This window comes from Nicotiana sylvestris, chromosome 9 (assembly GCF_000393655.2).
Source record: "Nicotiana sylvestris chromosome 9, ASM39365v2, whole genome shotgun sequence".
Lineage (NCBI taxonomy): Eukaryota > Viridiplantae > Streptophyta > Magnoliopsida > Solanales > Solanaceae > Nicotiana > Nicotiana sylvestris.
Genome location: NC_091065.1, coordinates 14,954,731 through 14,970,035, shown reverse-complemented (window position 1 = coordinate 14,970,035; position 15,305 = coordinate 14,954,731). Strand labels below are relative to the sequence as shown.

Sequence of the window (15,305 nt, the reverse complement as noted above, 5' to 3'; positions counted from 1 at the left end):
TTTATATACTTTATGCATACTTGAGCCTGAGGTTGTAGTTTATGCTTTATGCATTTTTGGGCCTGAGGCCGTAGTTATTTATACGTATACTTGGGCCTGAGGCCGTAGCTTTTGCACATATATATTGGGCCCGAGGCCGTAGATTATTTAGATAAACAGGTTGTTCATCATTCAGAAGAGGGAGTATTCATATTCTTGCTTCCTTTGTTCTGTTCAGTTATCAGTTATCATTTCAGTTATCAATTATCAATTCCCAGTTATCAGCTTAGTTTCAGTTTCAGCATTTATAGTTATTTCTTTCAGTTGCTTTATATACCAGTGCAATTCAAATGTACCGATGTCCCTTTTTTCCCGGGTCCTGCATCTCACGATGCAGGTACTGGTTTACAGGTTGACGATTCAGAGCACTAGGATTCTCGTACCAGCTATTGGGTGATCCCAGTTCTTTCGGGGCATTATCATTAATTACCTTATAGTCTTTCAATATTTACAGATATTCAGTGTTTTTAGCACTTCAATAGAGGCTTCATAGACTAGAGTAACAGTTAGACAGAGTCACAAGCTTTTTATGTTTAGCAATGTTAGCTATAGACATGTTTCAGACTTGTATAGTGTTTCCACACTTTGATTTTTATCATTCAGACTTTCAATATATCAGCATCTATTAGTTTATCTTCCGCATTTAGTATGTTATGATATCACATGTTGATTCAGCCAGCCAGTTGATTTGCTTAGTCACATGTAGTCAGGCACCGAGTGTCGTGTTATGTCCAGGCCCAGATTCGGGGTGTGACATTTCAAAAATTTTCTTTTTTCTCCTTAAACTCTGTGCCGAGTCAAACTACCTCATCTAATTAATTGAAACGGCAAGAGTAGTAAAAAACTAATCAAATCGAAGAGAAAACGAAGTAATCGTATAGCATCAAAAAAGTAAAAATATATTTAGTTTTTATAGGAGTCTTTAAGGACAATGTTTTATAAAATGAATAACAACCACTTTTGTTATGTAAAACATATAGATTTACCTTTAAATTATTAAACTTATGTCAGTTACAAAGCTGCCAAACACCACTTTTCCCGCCTTATATGTATCCTGTATTACTATCACAGACTCATCAAATTTTACGTTTAGCCAAAGATACAAGAACGTAGAGATATTTGTTGTGAAAAAATCCATATTTACACAAACAAACGATTGCCTCAAGGTACTGTACGTAACAAGGCAAAGGAAAAAAAAGAGAGAGAAGAGAGAGCAAGACTCCGAAACGTTGCAGCTACCACAGTCGTAAGCACTATGACATTCGAAAAACCATCTAAAGATCGGTGACGCACGAGCCAGGATGCATCAAATTCTATTTTTTTAGGTTGATTTTTGCTCATCTATTCATATCTTACGAGAACAACACAACCTGTCGATCGAACCAGAATGAACTGTCGTCATAAAAGAGGTAATGATAGAAATTGTAATGTCAAAAAGATTACTTACTTATTTGCACGTTTCACATTTCCTGATTTTTTGTCCTCAAATGGAGACAATTGAAGTTCTTACGAGGGGAAATCCTTTTTTTTTTCCTCAAATAGAGTTTAGGATGTCCTTTCTTTTTGGCGTTAAAGTTTGTCAATTACTTGAGCAACAACCCAGTGTAATCCCTCAAATAGGTCTGGGGAGGGTAGAGTGTATACAGACCTTGCATCTACCTTCAAGAAGGCAAAAAGGTGGGAGAAATTAAAAAATAGCCAAATTTACAACTGGCCGTTCAAAAATAGCCCAGTTTCAAAAGTAATCGAAATTTAGCCACTATTTATGTAAAGATAAATTTGAGTGAAAACATTGTTCAAAACCCGGAAAATACGCCAGTATATTATACTAGAGTTCCAGCATAACTATGCTTGAACTCCAGCATATTATACTGGAGTTCCAAGATAAGTATGCTGGAACTCCAGCATAATATGATGGAGTTCCATCATAAGTACACTAGAACTCCAGCATAATATACTGGAGTTCCAGCAAGTATAATTGTCCTGTATAATATACTGGAGTTTGGAGCACCGGTGCTCCAGTCTCCAGTATATTATACTGGAGTCAGCAAAGTATACCGGTCCAGCATAATATGCTGGAATTCATACACAAGTGCACCGAACTCCAGTATATTATGCTGGACCGGTCTCTGTTGCAGCAAAATAGTGACTATTTTTCATTGACTTCGTAAACGCTGGCTATTTTTGAATGACCAATCCGAAAACTGACTATACCGTGCTATTTTTACCAAAGAAGCTGTTTCCGGTAGACCCTCGGCCCAAATCAATTTCTTGAGATTGAAAATATATGTATATTTTTATTTGGTTCATTTAATCTGGAGAAACCAAAAATGCAATTATGTTTTCTCTGGCTTCTAAACCTAGCGAAGTTTATTCCATCCTATCTGAATTCATGTTCATTCAGAGAAATTCTCAATCAACTTCGATCTCTAGAACTAAGTTAGCGTTTGAACATAAATTTGGTTAAAACTTAAAAAAAAAAAAAATGAAGATGAGATAAAAAATATTTTTTGGAAGTTAAAAAATTCATCTTCAAAAACTGTCCCAAAACTGATCACTTTTTATAATCAAACAATGTTTTAAAAACATTTCTGAAAAAATGTTCTGATATCTCAACAAATATCTGAACCTTTTTGCTCTATACCTAATGTTACGGCCAGACTGAACTGACAAGGTATTCGTTGTTCTAACCCGCTTCTTTTGGGCCTCACGATTTGTTCCTATAGGCTTTAATCCAAAATGCACCTCAACAGTTCAATTCTGGACTCGCCCTTGTATGGTTTCTTATTTTCTCCTCCTAATTCGATGGGGTTGTTAGACCTATTCTTCGAAAGAAATTTTGTTTGCATATGTCAACCCTATGTATAACAAACTCATTTGTTCCAATATTTTTTGTTTTTTATAGTGAATGACTGTTTTATAACAGTATTTGACTTTAATTTATAATATATTTTGGATATTATAGATAAAAATTATCCAATTTTTTTTATGCTCAGTAGTTAAATATTGAAGAAAGTTAATACATTATTAATAAATTCATAAATAAAAGTATAAAGATTAAACTCTAAGGCAAACATTTTAAAGCTACCTAAAAAATAAATTCTTTCAAGATTGATGGAAGAATTTTATAATTGTAGCTTGTCACGTAGATTTCATTCTCTTACTAGCGACGCTTGAATGAGCGAAGATTCGTGTCCAAATTTTCAGCAAAAAGGTATCTAATGATTTTTCCTTGAAGACAATCTAAGAGTTTAACAGTTAAATTTTCTATTTTAATATTTTTTGGAATTTTTCCAATGAAAAAGATATCATGTGCAAATCTTCAAATTTTTTATCTTATCCAAGATAGACACTTTATTTAATGGAAAAGATTATGTGCATATTTTTAGAATTATTATTAGTAATCTTAAAGATTCTATTTGGCTTTTATAGAGGGATAATTTTACAAAGAGAGTTCTGATATAAATATAACCATTGTTGTTATAAGTAAAAAGTTGTTATCGAGAGGTAAAATATAACTTAAAAATTGGTTTTATAGTGAAGAAAACTTGTTGTTATTGAAGAAAACTTGATTTTTATAGTGAATGACTGATATATAGGTATGTTGTTATAGAGAGGTATGATGGAAACTAAAGCACAAATACAGATGTGAATAATTTAAACAAAGTGACTGAAGTAAGACATCCAAGGCAGGTTGTATCCTCTTGAAGTACTATCTGGACTCATGTTAACCTCAAGTTGGTGACTTCAGTATTCTAGGAAATGTGTGATACTATAGTTTTAAGCAGATAGTTGGTAATCTCATATATTTTGTATTGGTTATTTTCCATTTTCAGTGTACAAGAATGGCCGAGAAAGAAGTTCCATGTACAGAGAATATTAAAAGCCCAGTATCCATATTCTTTAGAGATATAAGGTACTTGTTAAAGTTTTTGCCTTTTACTTTTTATTTTCTTGGTCATCAACTTATCAATCTGAAATGTGCAAGAACTTTAAGATTGTCATTTCTTTCCTTCAAGGAGCCTAAGAAAATATTTCCTGGAAAGTATTAAGTTATATACACCATAGCATATGTCACATCATCAGGTCACCTTTACCTTCTTGAACAGAGTTGGTCTGCTTATAAGAAAATTCCGTTAGATTCGGCCAAGAGTAACCTTGAAAAATTTCTACTTTACGAAGAAATATAGAGAATAGGAACCTTGAACCAAATTCAGAACTTGTCTTTGTATGGCAGGAAGCTCTCAATTTATTTTATACATTACTTTCTTCACAAGGTTCAGTGACCCTCTTTAGATCATTCTGTAATATTCCAGTTGTTACCGCAAGGAATGACATCATAGTTCCTGAAAAGTAATAACAATCAAAGCCGTAGGTGGGTATTCAAATAAAGGAGAGCACCTTGCTAAACAAAGGCCCTCGGAAAAGTAGAGAAACCTACAAATAAATAAAAAAATACTGTTGTAGTAGGCTGTAGATTGCCTTATTTTCAAGATTACAAATCTCATATTTTAAGGAGGTTTACCTGTAAATATCATTTGGGCGAACTAATAGTGTAAAAAGATTTCTTATCCTCATAGTGTATATAATTTAAACTCTTTTCGGAAATGAATTTACATTTACAAGAAAAGTAGTCTAATAAGAATTGACTGCATTTGTAAGAGCCCTCTGCTTTTCCAAAATTAATTGAAAATCTGTATGTAAAGCCACCTCTGATATACATGGAGAGTAAGTTGTAATGGAGTAGGAGATGAAAGTTTCTTGAGTGTCAAAGTAAACAAGATTTTCCCTTCTAATTGTTTTTTAATTTTTTTTTTTTTTTTTTTTTTGGGAGCAGATCAATATTTAAATTGGATGAGCTTGGCCATGAAATAGCAAGAATAGCCCTACCTGCGGCACTAGCTTTGACAGCAGATCCTGTTGCATCTCTGGTTGATACAGCATTCATTGGCCATATAGGTATCAACTTCACAATTTCAATTTCAATGTATTCCATTCATTAACGTAACTGGTAAATATGCTGCCATGTGACCAGGAGGTCACGAAGGTCACGGGTTCGAGCCGTGGAAATAGCCTCTTGCAGAAATGCAGGGTAAGCTACAATAGACCCTTGTGGTCCGACCCTTCCCCGAACCCCGCGCATAGCAGGAGCTTAGTGCACCGGGCTGCCCTTTTTAGTGTAAAGAAATTTTATATTATGTGATCTGTCTTATTTTCAGGTTATTAATTGCACCTTTTACGGACATCTAACTGTCGTTATCATTTCGATGATCTGATAGTGTAAAAATTCTTTTTCGCTGTCAGTGTCAAGAAGTAATTAAGCTCAACACAAAAAGTGGTGATCATAGGTCATAGTTATCAACTAGGTTGATCATTAAGCAAAACAGGTTTCGAATCATCAACATAAACTCTACATTTATCGACACAGGTCCAATTGAGCAGGCTGCTGTGGGAGTTTCAATTGCTGTATTCAATCAAGCATCAAAGATTGCAATATTTCCCCTGGTCAGTGTAACAACTTCTTTCGTCGCTGAGGAAGATACCATCACGAAAGCAAGCCAGGACCTGCAAAATGATAAGATCAAGGAACAAAATGAAGGAGATGCTGAAGCAATGGATACTGATTCACCATCAAACAGTGAAAGCAAAAGCCTGATACCTAAAAATGGTATGTCGAAAAATGAAAATCCAGGCTCAGGTTCTCGTTACACACTCAAGAACGATGGACGTGCAAGTTCCTTGTGCTTTTGATAATGACACTATCTTTTCTTTTACCTGCAGATTCTACAGGGAGTGTATGCAAGTCCGTAAAGATGGCTTCTAGCTTTGAGGTTGTGAAGCCTAAGCCCGAAAAGAGGCACATTCCATCTGCCTCGGCTGCATTAATTATTGGCGCCGTCCTTGGCATCATCCAAGCAGCATTTCTAATTGCTGGAGCAAAGCCTTTATTAAAGTTCATGGGAATCAAACCTGTAAGTTGATCTCTGCATAAACAGGAGAGGGAGAGAAATATCTCTTTTTTTTTCCAATGGAATACAAATTCTTGTATCCTGCTCCCAGCTGTTGGTGCCATTTTTTTTTTGCCTTTTCTTTTTGATAATCGTGCTAATAGCTACTTCTCCTTTTCATTTTGTCCTTGAGCCGAGGGTCTTGAGAAATAGCCTCTCTACCTCCATGAGGTAGGGCTAAGGTGTGCGTACACACTACTCTCCCCATACCCCACTTGTGGGATTAATACTGGATATGTTGTTGTAATCGTGGTGTCCGAGGCAGCTTGCCCACACTTCGACTAATTTCACTGGATACCTGTTATTCCCACTAGTACAGGTACCAGGTAACTCTGTTCAGCTTGGACAGATGGGAAGAAATCACCTGGTGTTTTTGTCTCCGCTGGAATTTGAACCTGATGGTTCTCAATCCGTTTCATTGACCACTAGACTATTTTCTTTCGCTTTTCCTTTTTGCGGCAATTGGTGAAGGGGGTTGAGAGGCTCTCATAGTTTTAATTTCTGGTTATATGTGATAATTTTACAGGGCTCAGCTATGTCAAAACCAGCAGAAGATTACCTGAGATTGAGGTCACTTGGTGCACCAGCAGTTCTCCTCTCATTAGCAATGCAAGGAGTATTTCGAGGATTTAAAGACACAAAAACTCCATTATTTGCAACTGGTAAGCAATTAAGAATATGTGACAGAATCAAACTTCCATAATGGACAAATCAAAATTCCAGTTTAAAAAAGAAACTCTATTTCATTTAAGAACTAGGAAAAGGTGAATTGAGTTGAAGGTGTGGAGATCGAGAATTAGGGTAGAAGGCTAGTAGGAAGTCGCGAGCGTATCCTTCTCTTACCTGTAAGATTAGTAGTATACTCATATTTTCATATACCTCGACCTGTATTATTACCAGTTATTTCTTTTGCTTCAGTTTTCTTGTTATCCTATTGTTGTTGGTAATATGTCGTGTTACTGTTTCCTTTCCATGGTTTGTACAATATTGTTTTCTTTTCAACAAGTGATGTGACTATGCCTCCCCTATGTCGAGGGTCTATCCAAAACAGCCTCTCTACCTTCACAAGGTAGAGGTAAGACTGTGTACACACTACCCTCTTCAAACTCCACTTGTAGGTTTGTTGTTGTTGTTGAAGAGGTGAATTGAAGTTGACTCAGTTTTTTCTGTTTCTGTTTCTGTTTTTTTGACATCATACAGTGGCTGGAGATTTGGCAAATATTATTTTGGACCCGATATTCATGTTTGTTTTCCATCTTGGTGTCCGAGGTGCTGCAATTGCTCATGTAATTTCTCAGTGAGTAGATTCTAATCTCTACTTAAAGATAAGATTGTGAGGCAACAGTTTCACTGATAAGATTTTTTGGAAATGCTGAGACATATATTCTTATTTGAATTGGTATTACAGGTACCTAATTTCAGTTATACTGTTTTGGAGACTAATGGAAAAGGTTGATCTTGTACCTCCTAGTCTCAAATATCTTCAATTTGCTCGATTTCTTACAAACGGTGAGGATCTCCGATGCTGTAAATTACTAAAGTTATTTTAAACCAGCTCCATATTTGTCAAATGAGGCTCTGGAATTTCTTAAATCACATTCTTATTTTATCAAAATAAGCAATGTTTGCTTTCTTTCCAAGTTATATTGTTCACTGATTCCTTATTACCAAGTGTCAAATTAATCCAAACTCCTTAAAATATATGATAAAACACTAGAATTTCGACAAGAAATACTGGCGCTAGTCCGAGAGGATCTTCCCATGAGAATACCAAAGATCTCTTATACTACATGTTCAGCACAAAATCATCAAAGAAACATGATTTCTTACATGTGATACTATGGTCAATGCATGTGTTTACGATGGGGTACTCTGATGACTATGTTAACTGATTTTTTTGATCGCTTTTTCTTTTTTCGTCCTAATTTCAGGCTTCCTATTGTTAGTGAGGGTAATAGCAGTGACATTCTGTGTAACATTAGCTGCATCTTTGGCTGCAAGATTAGGAGCCACACAAATGGCTGCATTTCAAGTCTGCTTGCAGGTTTGGCTAGCTACATCTCTTTTAGCTGATGGCTTAGCTATTGCTGGCCAGGTGAGATATGATTTCTCGTACCAACATCTTTTCGCCTGTCTCAGATAGACTAAACGAACATACGTTTAAGTTATTGGTTCTAAATTAACAATTTGTACATATTCAATAAATTTTTTAAGACAAGCATACGGTTTGGACCAAAGCTACTGGCTTCGGCCAAACTCATATTCCCATAGGCAGACCTATGCTATATAAAGAGGGGTCACCGGCACCCGTAAAGTTCGGCAAAAATTCGATGTATACATGTATATGCCTTTAGAAAATAGTGATATATTAGTAGTGGGCACCCTATATGCAAAGTAAATTTTGGTTGAATTCAAAAGTGCACCCACAACCTTCAAATCCTGCGTCTGCCTCTGCATATTCCGCATTCTAGCTCCGGCCATAAAGACTTGTAGCTACTAAAATAGAAGAAAGGAAATTATTTGCTCCCAAAATCAACAATGCTTGGCTCCTTGGGTGGCATTTTAGGAAGTTAGCTTGCAGCACAGTTTGGAACAAAATTGTCAGTTAACAATTTATTTTGAAGGTTAATTTTGTGAATCAGAAACCAGTAAGAGGGATTCTTTTCTCAGAGACAATGTGTATAGAATAATAACTACTCAAAGTTGAGGATCTTTACATATGTCCATCATATTGTTTTAAATATCTCGAACGAAACACATTTGTACTTTCATATTCACCACCACGCGAAAGCATATGTGAACAAACTTCAAAAATTCAATGTTCCTTTCCCTTTTCAGGCAATACTAGCAAGTGCATTTGCTCAAGAGGACTTCACTAGGTGTACTGCAACAGCATCAAGGGTGTTACAGGTACTAATGTTGTTCAATAACACGGAATTCACATATATTTCCAGTAGCAAATGAGCTAGTAACGGTCGAGTTCTTGAAACGTGCAGTTGGGAGTAGTTCTAGGGTTGATACTAGCACTTACACTTGGAGTTTGTTTACACTATGGAGCAAGAGTATTTACAAAAGACGTCGATGTCCTACACCTAATTGGCATTGGTATTCCGGTAATCACCATCTATAAACATGTCATTCATACACTTACAAATCTTTCACAGTGAAAGACTTGGTTTAGAACTTACCATTTACCAATTCTTCCAATTTCAGTTCGTCGCAGCAACTCAACCAATCAATTGCCTCGCCTTTGTCTTTGACGGTGTAAACTTTGGCGCAGCTGACTTTGCATATTCTGCATACTCAATGGTAAGCTGACAATGACATATTCGTTTCTTTCTGTCAACTCATAATAAACATACTATGCTCAAAATGGTCCACAAGTTTCAACAAAAAAACGACAGATATAAAACTTTTCTTCTATATTGTTAAAGATTGTAGCATAACAATATTAGTCTCAACTCGAAGATAAAAATATTCCAAATAGAGAAGGACCCTCTCGAAGATAAAAATCTTTTTTCGCGATGATCCGAGAATATTACAATTTTTTTAAATTATCCGGATGAAAGTATAACAGTTATTAACAAGAATTATTCGATCTTCAGCTTACAGTGGCTATTTTCAGCATAGTGTTGTTGCTCATTCTATCATCAAGTTTTGGACTTATTGGAATTTGGATAGCTCTAACCATATATATGAGCCTAAGAGCTTTAGCTGGCTTCGGGAGGTAAGCATCAGCATCCTAAATAATGCAGATTCAAGCGACCACACGAATGCAGAAGCATAATTTGTTTATTTTCTGCTTCACCATTTGCAGGATAGGCACTGGAACTGGACCCTGGAAGTTCCTCAGGAGCTGAAAGTCTCTGTTAGACTACTAATTATTATAGAAACACGCGCACTTCCATACAGTAAATTTGTACAGAAACCTGAAATTCTTTATAAGGACCAAAGAAGCATAGGAGAGACCTTATAAGGCAATTTTATTCATTGGTGTATGTACTCTTTTGTAGTTTGAGAAAATAGGAAAAACAATGTATATGTACACAGTGCTCTTTTCCATCCATTTCATTTAATTCAATCAACACTAGTAAATGCAATCATTTTGTTTATTTTCCCTCGAAGCAAACCAAGTTCCTCCAACACAAATTTTTTTTGAAACACTAAGAAATTTAACATCTTTCTCATTACAATGCCATTAACTTTTACATTTTGTCATTCACATAATTTGTTGTAAGCTCTAGCTTGTACAAAAAAATAAACACTCTTTATACTCAAAATAAGACAGGGGAATGATAAGTTACGGTGGAAGGCTGAAAGCACACTGAGCACATGGTATGAATCGCTTCGGGTTTATAACTAGAACCTAAGTTGCTCAGACTCTTCACTTTCGGTGCCGTGTCGTGTGGGATTCATACCGGATATGGTCAACCGACTTTGGGTACTTTGACCAAATTCGACAGAAAAATTCGGGACAAATACAATAATTTTTGAAATCAAAATAAAAATTAGGGTAAATTGAAGAAAATGAAATATCTTGTATATAGAAATTTCTGTGTTAGTCCTTTTCCTTTTATCACCTTCTCGGATTCTCTAGTTGATTAATATTTTCTCCTTCTCGGATTACCTGGTAAGTTTTCTCATAATGTCTCGTAATATAGACATAATTTTATAACTCTATTTTTAGATATTTGAAGTATTTTTAACCGAATCCCCGCACCCGTATCCGTACTTAAATCCGTACCCCCGAATCTTAAAACTTAGACCATGAAGGATCCAACCTCTAGATCCGCACCCGTATCAGACACCAACACCCGAGTCCGAGCAACTTAGACTAGAAGCACCCCTTTTCTGGATCCACCTCACATCAATAACCTGACCCCTGGCACCTATAGGTATTTTTAACTTTGAAAGTTATACTTTAGGAGTTGATTAGTGTCATAAAAGTGATCAGGCCAGGCACAAATCACATTTAAAATGGGAAAAAAAACTCTAGTGAATTCCTTGTTGACTTCAAAAGTTCAAAAAAAACAAACTTTCCTAAACTGAGACAAGAAGATTTGACAAATAGGCAAATTGCAACTCAAGAAGATAAAGTGAGTCTTCTTGATTTGAAGTTATTTGAAAAAATTGGTGACTAGGAATCGTTTGTGCTAGAATTTGAAGGCTTTGTTTTAATTTGAGATCATTCCGAGCAGATTTGGGGTGGTTGCACATAAAAATTATGCGTATCGGGTAGACTTTGATGAATAATTTAACAAATAGGTCGACTGCGGATAACACAAAATTACGCCGATCTGGTTGAGTTTGGTGAACGAACAATCACAAAATAATGTCAACCGGGTAGAGCTTGTGAACAATTAGGTAAAATAAATATAGCATAAACTCAACTGATCCGGTAGAGAAATCCCTAAGAGCTACGCGGGTCTCGAGATTTTTTTGTAAATACATTCAAAAAGGGTGACAATATTTAAAGACCAACCCCTTGGGCCATTCCTGTCAATCACCCCTGCTATTTGCACATTTCTGAAAAGATAATTCTGGTACATCCTTTCATAGTAAGAGAAACAATATGGGGAGACTGAACAATAAGTCATAGTAAAAGCCACAGTTTCTTTTACAACTCCCATTACTCTATTTTGCAAAAACCATGTTCATTACACATAAAGGCATAAAAGACAAATAGAAAGTTACAATAAAGATAGAGCACAGGTATTACATAATGTGAAGTTACAGTTTGTGGTACTCACATGTCAACCAATAATTACATCTATTAATGCAGAATCAGAACAACTCTCGAGCAGCTTCACTGACTCAGTTGAACTCATTGAAGAACTTAGATTGAATTCCAGTGAAGTTGGTTGCAGCGATTCAGAAGGCCTAGGAGGCATTTGCAAAGCTTGTAATTCACCTTCAAGCATTTCAACTACTTTAGTCATCGAGGGACGATCAAGTGGATTCATTTGTATGCACCACAAGGCAACTAAAGTCAGCTTCTTTATAATCTTCTTTTCATCATCATGCGTCTCGTCTAGTACTTCAATTTCCTTTTCCTTGTCGATTTGATCATAGATCCAATGTGGGAAATACTGGCTTGACATATCCTCTCTTGCTGCCGAGTTACTTTTCATGCCTGCCATCTCAATTAGTAGCATTCCAAAGCTATAAACATCTGCCTTATAAGATACGGGACCAATGCTTCTGTTGATCAATTCTGGAGCTACATATCCAATTGTTCCCCTTGCTGCTGTTAGAGTAATGATGCTGTTATCCGTTGGGTATAATTTGGCAAGACCAAAGTCAGATATTTTTGGAACGAAATTCTCATCCAAAAGTATATTATGCGGCTTGATGTCAAAATGTAGAATTTGTATGTCACAACCTCGATGTAAATATTCAATACCTCGAGCAACTCCAAGAGCAATTTCAGACTTTCTTTGCCAGCTTAGTAGAGTTCCTCCTTCTCGGGGTGTGATGTACTTGTCAAGTGATCCATTGGGCATGAAGTCATATACGAGGGCACGTTTAGATCTCTCAGCACAATAGCCAATAAGTTGTACCACGTTAACATGATGAATCCTCCCGATTGTGGCAACCTCGTTGATGAAGTCTTGCCCATCAGCTTTGGGCTTGGTCAAGATCTTCATTGCAACATCAGGACCACTTCGGAGCTTGCCTTTATATACTGAACCATAACCTCCTTGGCCTAATTTCTCTTTGAAATTCCCAGTCATCTTCCTTATGCTGGAGTAGGGGTATCGAATGGGCATGAAATTGTTTCTATTATGCAGGAAACTTTCAATTGCATCAAAGATCGACATATGCCTTCTTCGTAATTCAATCATTAGAAACACAAATATGCATGGGAATAGTACCATTCTTGCCAAAAGGCTAAGCCCTGTGTACAGCCATCATAAAGTAAGACTTTTGTGTGGCAGTGTTTGACTGCTCACAATATTTAGATTAGAAAGAAAGACTTTTGAATTTCTGATATAAAACGAATCATAGAAATTTTGTCGCTTTAAAAAAATTAATTAATGATAAAATGAGAAGTTTAAAGTTAAATTGTCTTTTAAATAAGAAAATAACATTCTTATTGGTATAGACTAAAAGGGTGAGTACACAACATAAACTGGGATTTACTTTTCTATTTTTATTATTACTATCCATAATATAACATATAAATTAAATGATAATTTTATCAAGATTTATCATATGAAATGAAACAGTGTCAATAAAAAGGAATTCAGTCTGTGTTAGTTTAAATTGATTTCAAGTCGAGCGGTCTATAGTTCAGTTCTTCTCTTCTTAAGAATCAATAATAAATTTTAAAGACAACAGATGTGGCTTACCAAGTGGAATGAAGCCTGCAAGAACACCAACAATTAATAACACAGTTAATCTCACTTGCTACTGTTTACCGTTTATATAATCCTAGCATGTATACAACCAGAATTGACACTAGAACGAGTTCTTACTTTCAAGAACGAGGTGAAGATGTCTTGGAGTAACTTGATTGTGTTTGTTCAAAGAGCATATCCAGGAACCCCCAAAAACAAAATAGAGAGAGAGGGTGAGAAAATGAATGAGAGAGACCTTTACAGATTACATAGAAAAATGCTAAAAACGTCTTAAGTTCTGGCAAGACATCAGGAATATTCTTACCACATGAAGTTTTGAAGAAATGAAAATTGTAAACCGTGCAGGTGTAATCCAGACAGCGAACATTCCTTGAATTTTCACCTACGCATTCATATATATTGGGGCAGTTGTTACAGTAAACACTAAACCATGAAAGTTCAAAACCATACGCCAAAGCATTATGCAGCTCTAAGATTGAAATATAAACATTTGCATCATCAATAGTAGGCCGTGAAGTCAGTGACATGAGGTTTACACTACATCCCACTCCCAAATCAGATGGATATAGGTTTCCCGTAGCTGCATACGTGTGTCCCTTGGAAGAAACATTGGAAGCATCACTCCTGTTGAGACAATTAGTGATTTCCACAAAGGCAGGAGAATTCATGGCAAATGGACAGCTGAAAATAGTGATTGGCCGCACAGCTAAAGGAGCATAAGAACCATCAGAACCAACACTTTTAAAAAAATTAAATTGAGAAGGGAAAGTGTCATATGTAGTTGAATGCTGCGGAAGAGAGCAAACAACTTGTTCTCTTATACCAGGATCTACAAGGCGGATAGTGGAGTTATCGTAATTGATGGATTGCACATAGTAGTTCCGAGACCCATTCAAATTTTCAGTAAATATCGTGAATATGATGCGATTTCCTTTGCAGCTTAATTCATAGTTTTCGTCGCCACAGTGCTTTGGATCAGTTTTCAATCGAAAGGGGTAGCTGATGTTCTTAATATGCCCACAACTAGAAGGTGCACACTGCTGGTTCTGTTCGGCAAATGGGGTGTCAGAGAGCTGTAAGAAGATGAGGATTGTAAGAACTGAAAGAAACTTGGTTCCTCCAGACATTTTCATGGTTAACTGTGTGTTTCTTTTTGGGTTTTTCCCTTTTCAGTGCTGGTGCCAAACACTGCAAGTAGTAGTCAAGAAGATAAATTTTTCATCCCCCTCCTTTTCTTGGCCCACAAAATACCAATTATGCTGTTGCAAAAGAAAGAAATGAAGTCACTAAATCCTAAATGAAAAGTCATCAGTCTTCACTCTTCACAAAGAAAGAGAAGTCATTAATGGATGCAAGACTTCTATTAATACTGTTTACGGTACAAAGTCATCAAATTAAACAGAAGTCCAAGTCTTCACAAAGAAAGAGAGTCATTAATGGATGCAACACTTTTCTTGATAATGTATCAAAAAAGAAACATCAATATTGACTTTTGGTCCAACCAGCAAAGTCACCTCGGATGCGTTCCCCAAACCTTACATGAGAACAGAATACTGGTGTTGAAAGGCACCTCAGATGCTTGCTGAGGTGCTTGCTGCCAGGAAGAGGCGGGACTGTATGGGGGACGCTGGCATAAGGCATGGGCATTGGGGGCATGCACGGCTTGTCCGTGCTACGTCCCTGATGTTCGCAAACCGCACCGGCAAATACTCGTGTGTGCTCGTAGTACGCCTGGTGGTGACACCGCTCGTGGCAAACATTGGCTTTTGGCAACGAACGGGGGAGCGTCGTGCAAGTAGCGCCGCAAAATGCTGTGCGCATGGGACTAAGCTCAGTACATGTCGATTGTCATTGGATGTTACGGGCAAATTCGGGCCCTTCAAACAGATTAATGCAA

General features: G+C 36.5%; 2 protein-coding genes across 8 annotated transcripts; one reads left to right on the top strand and one right to left on the bottom strand.

Moving 5' to 3' along the window:
* Positions 1 to 1,201: 1,201 nt before the first annotated feature.
* On the top strand, positions 1,202 to 10,147 carry LOC104228176 (protein DETOXIFICATION 42-like). Of its 6 annotated transcripts, none has more exons than XM_009780585.2 (14): positions 1,202 to 1,448; positions 3,876 to 3,955; positions 4,877 to 4,998; positions 5,468 to 5,707; positions 5,821 to 6,011; positions 6,574 to 6,709; positions 7,248 to 7,344; positions 7,456 to 7,556; positions 7,979 to 8,142; positions 8,886 to 8,957; positions 9,044 to 9,160; positions 9,261 to 9,356; positions 9,673 to 9,774; positions 9,865 to 10,147. In XM_009780585.2, exons 2-14 carry the CDS (start codon positions 3,885 to 3,887, stop codon positions 10,021 to 10,023), a joined length of 1,668 nt encoding a protein of 555 aa, XP_009778887.1. In that variant the 5' UTR covers positions 1,202 to 1,448; positions 3,876 to 3,884; the 3' UTR covers positions 10,024 to 10,147. The 6 variants fall into 6 exon arrangements, with proteins under 6 accessions (XP_009778887.1, XP_070012786.1, XP_009778888.1 ...); XM_070156685.1 differs by lacking the exon at positions 1,202 to 1,448 and adding an exon at positions 3,749 to 3,776; XM_009780586.2 differs by lacking the exon at positions 1,202 to 1,448 and having other exon boundaries at positions 3,797 to 3,955; positions 5,830 to 6,011.
* Positions 10,148 to 11,582: 1,435 nt separating this feature from the next.
* LOC104228175 (rust resistance kinase Lr10-like) lies at positions 11,583 to 14,869 on the bottom strand. 2 transcript variants are annotated; one of them, XM_009780583.2, is made up of 4 exons: positions 13,713 to 14,869; positions 13,526 to 13,558; positions 13,400 to 13,414; positions 11,583 to 12,945 (listed from the first exon to the last, which is right to left on the bottom strand). In XM_009780583.2, the coding sequence occupies exons 1-4, from the start codon at positions 14,539 to 14,541 to the stop codon at positions 11,801 to 11,803; spliced, it is 2,022 nt and encodes a 673-aa protein (XP_009778885.1). In that variant the 5' UTR covers positions 14,542 to 14,869; the 3' UTR covers positions 11,583 to 11,800. The 2 variants fall into 2 exon arrangements, with proteins under 2 accessions (XP_009778885.1, XP_009778886.1); XM_009780584.2 differs by lacking the exon at positions 13,400 to 13,414.
* Positions 14,870 to 15,305: the final 436 nt, after the last annotated feature.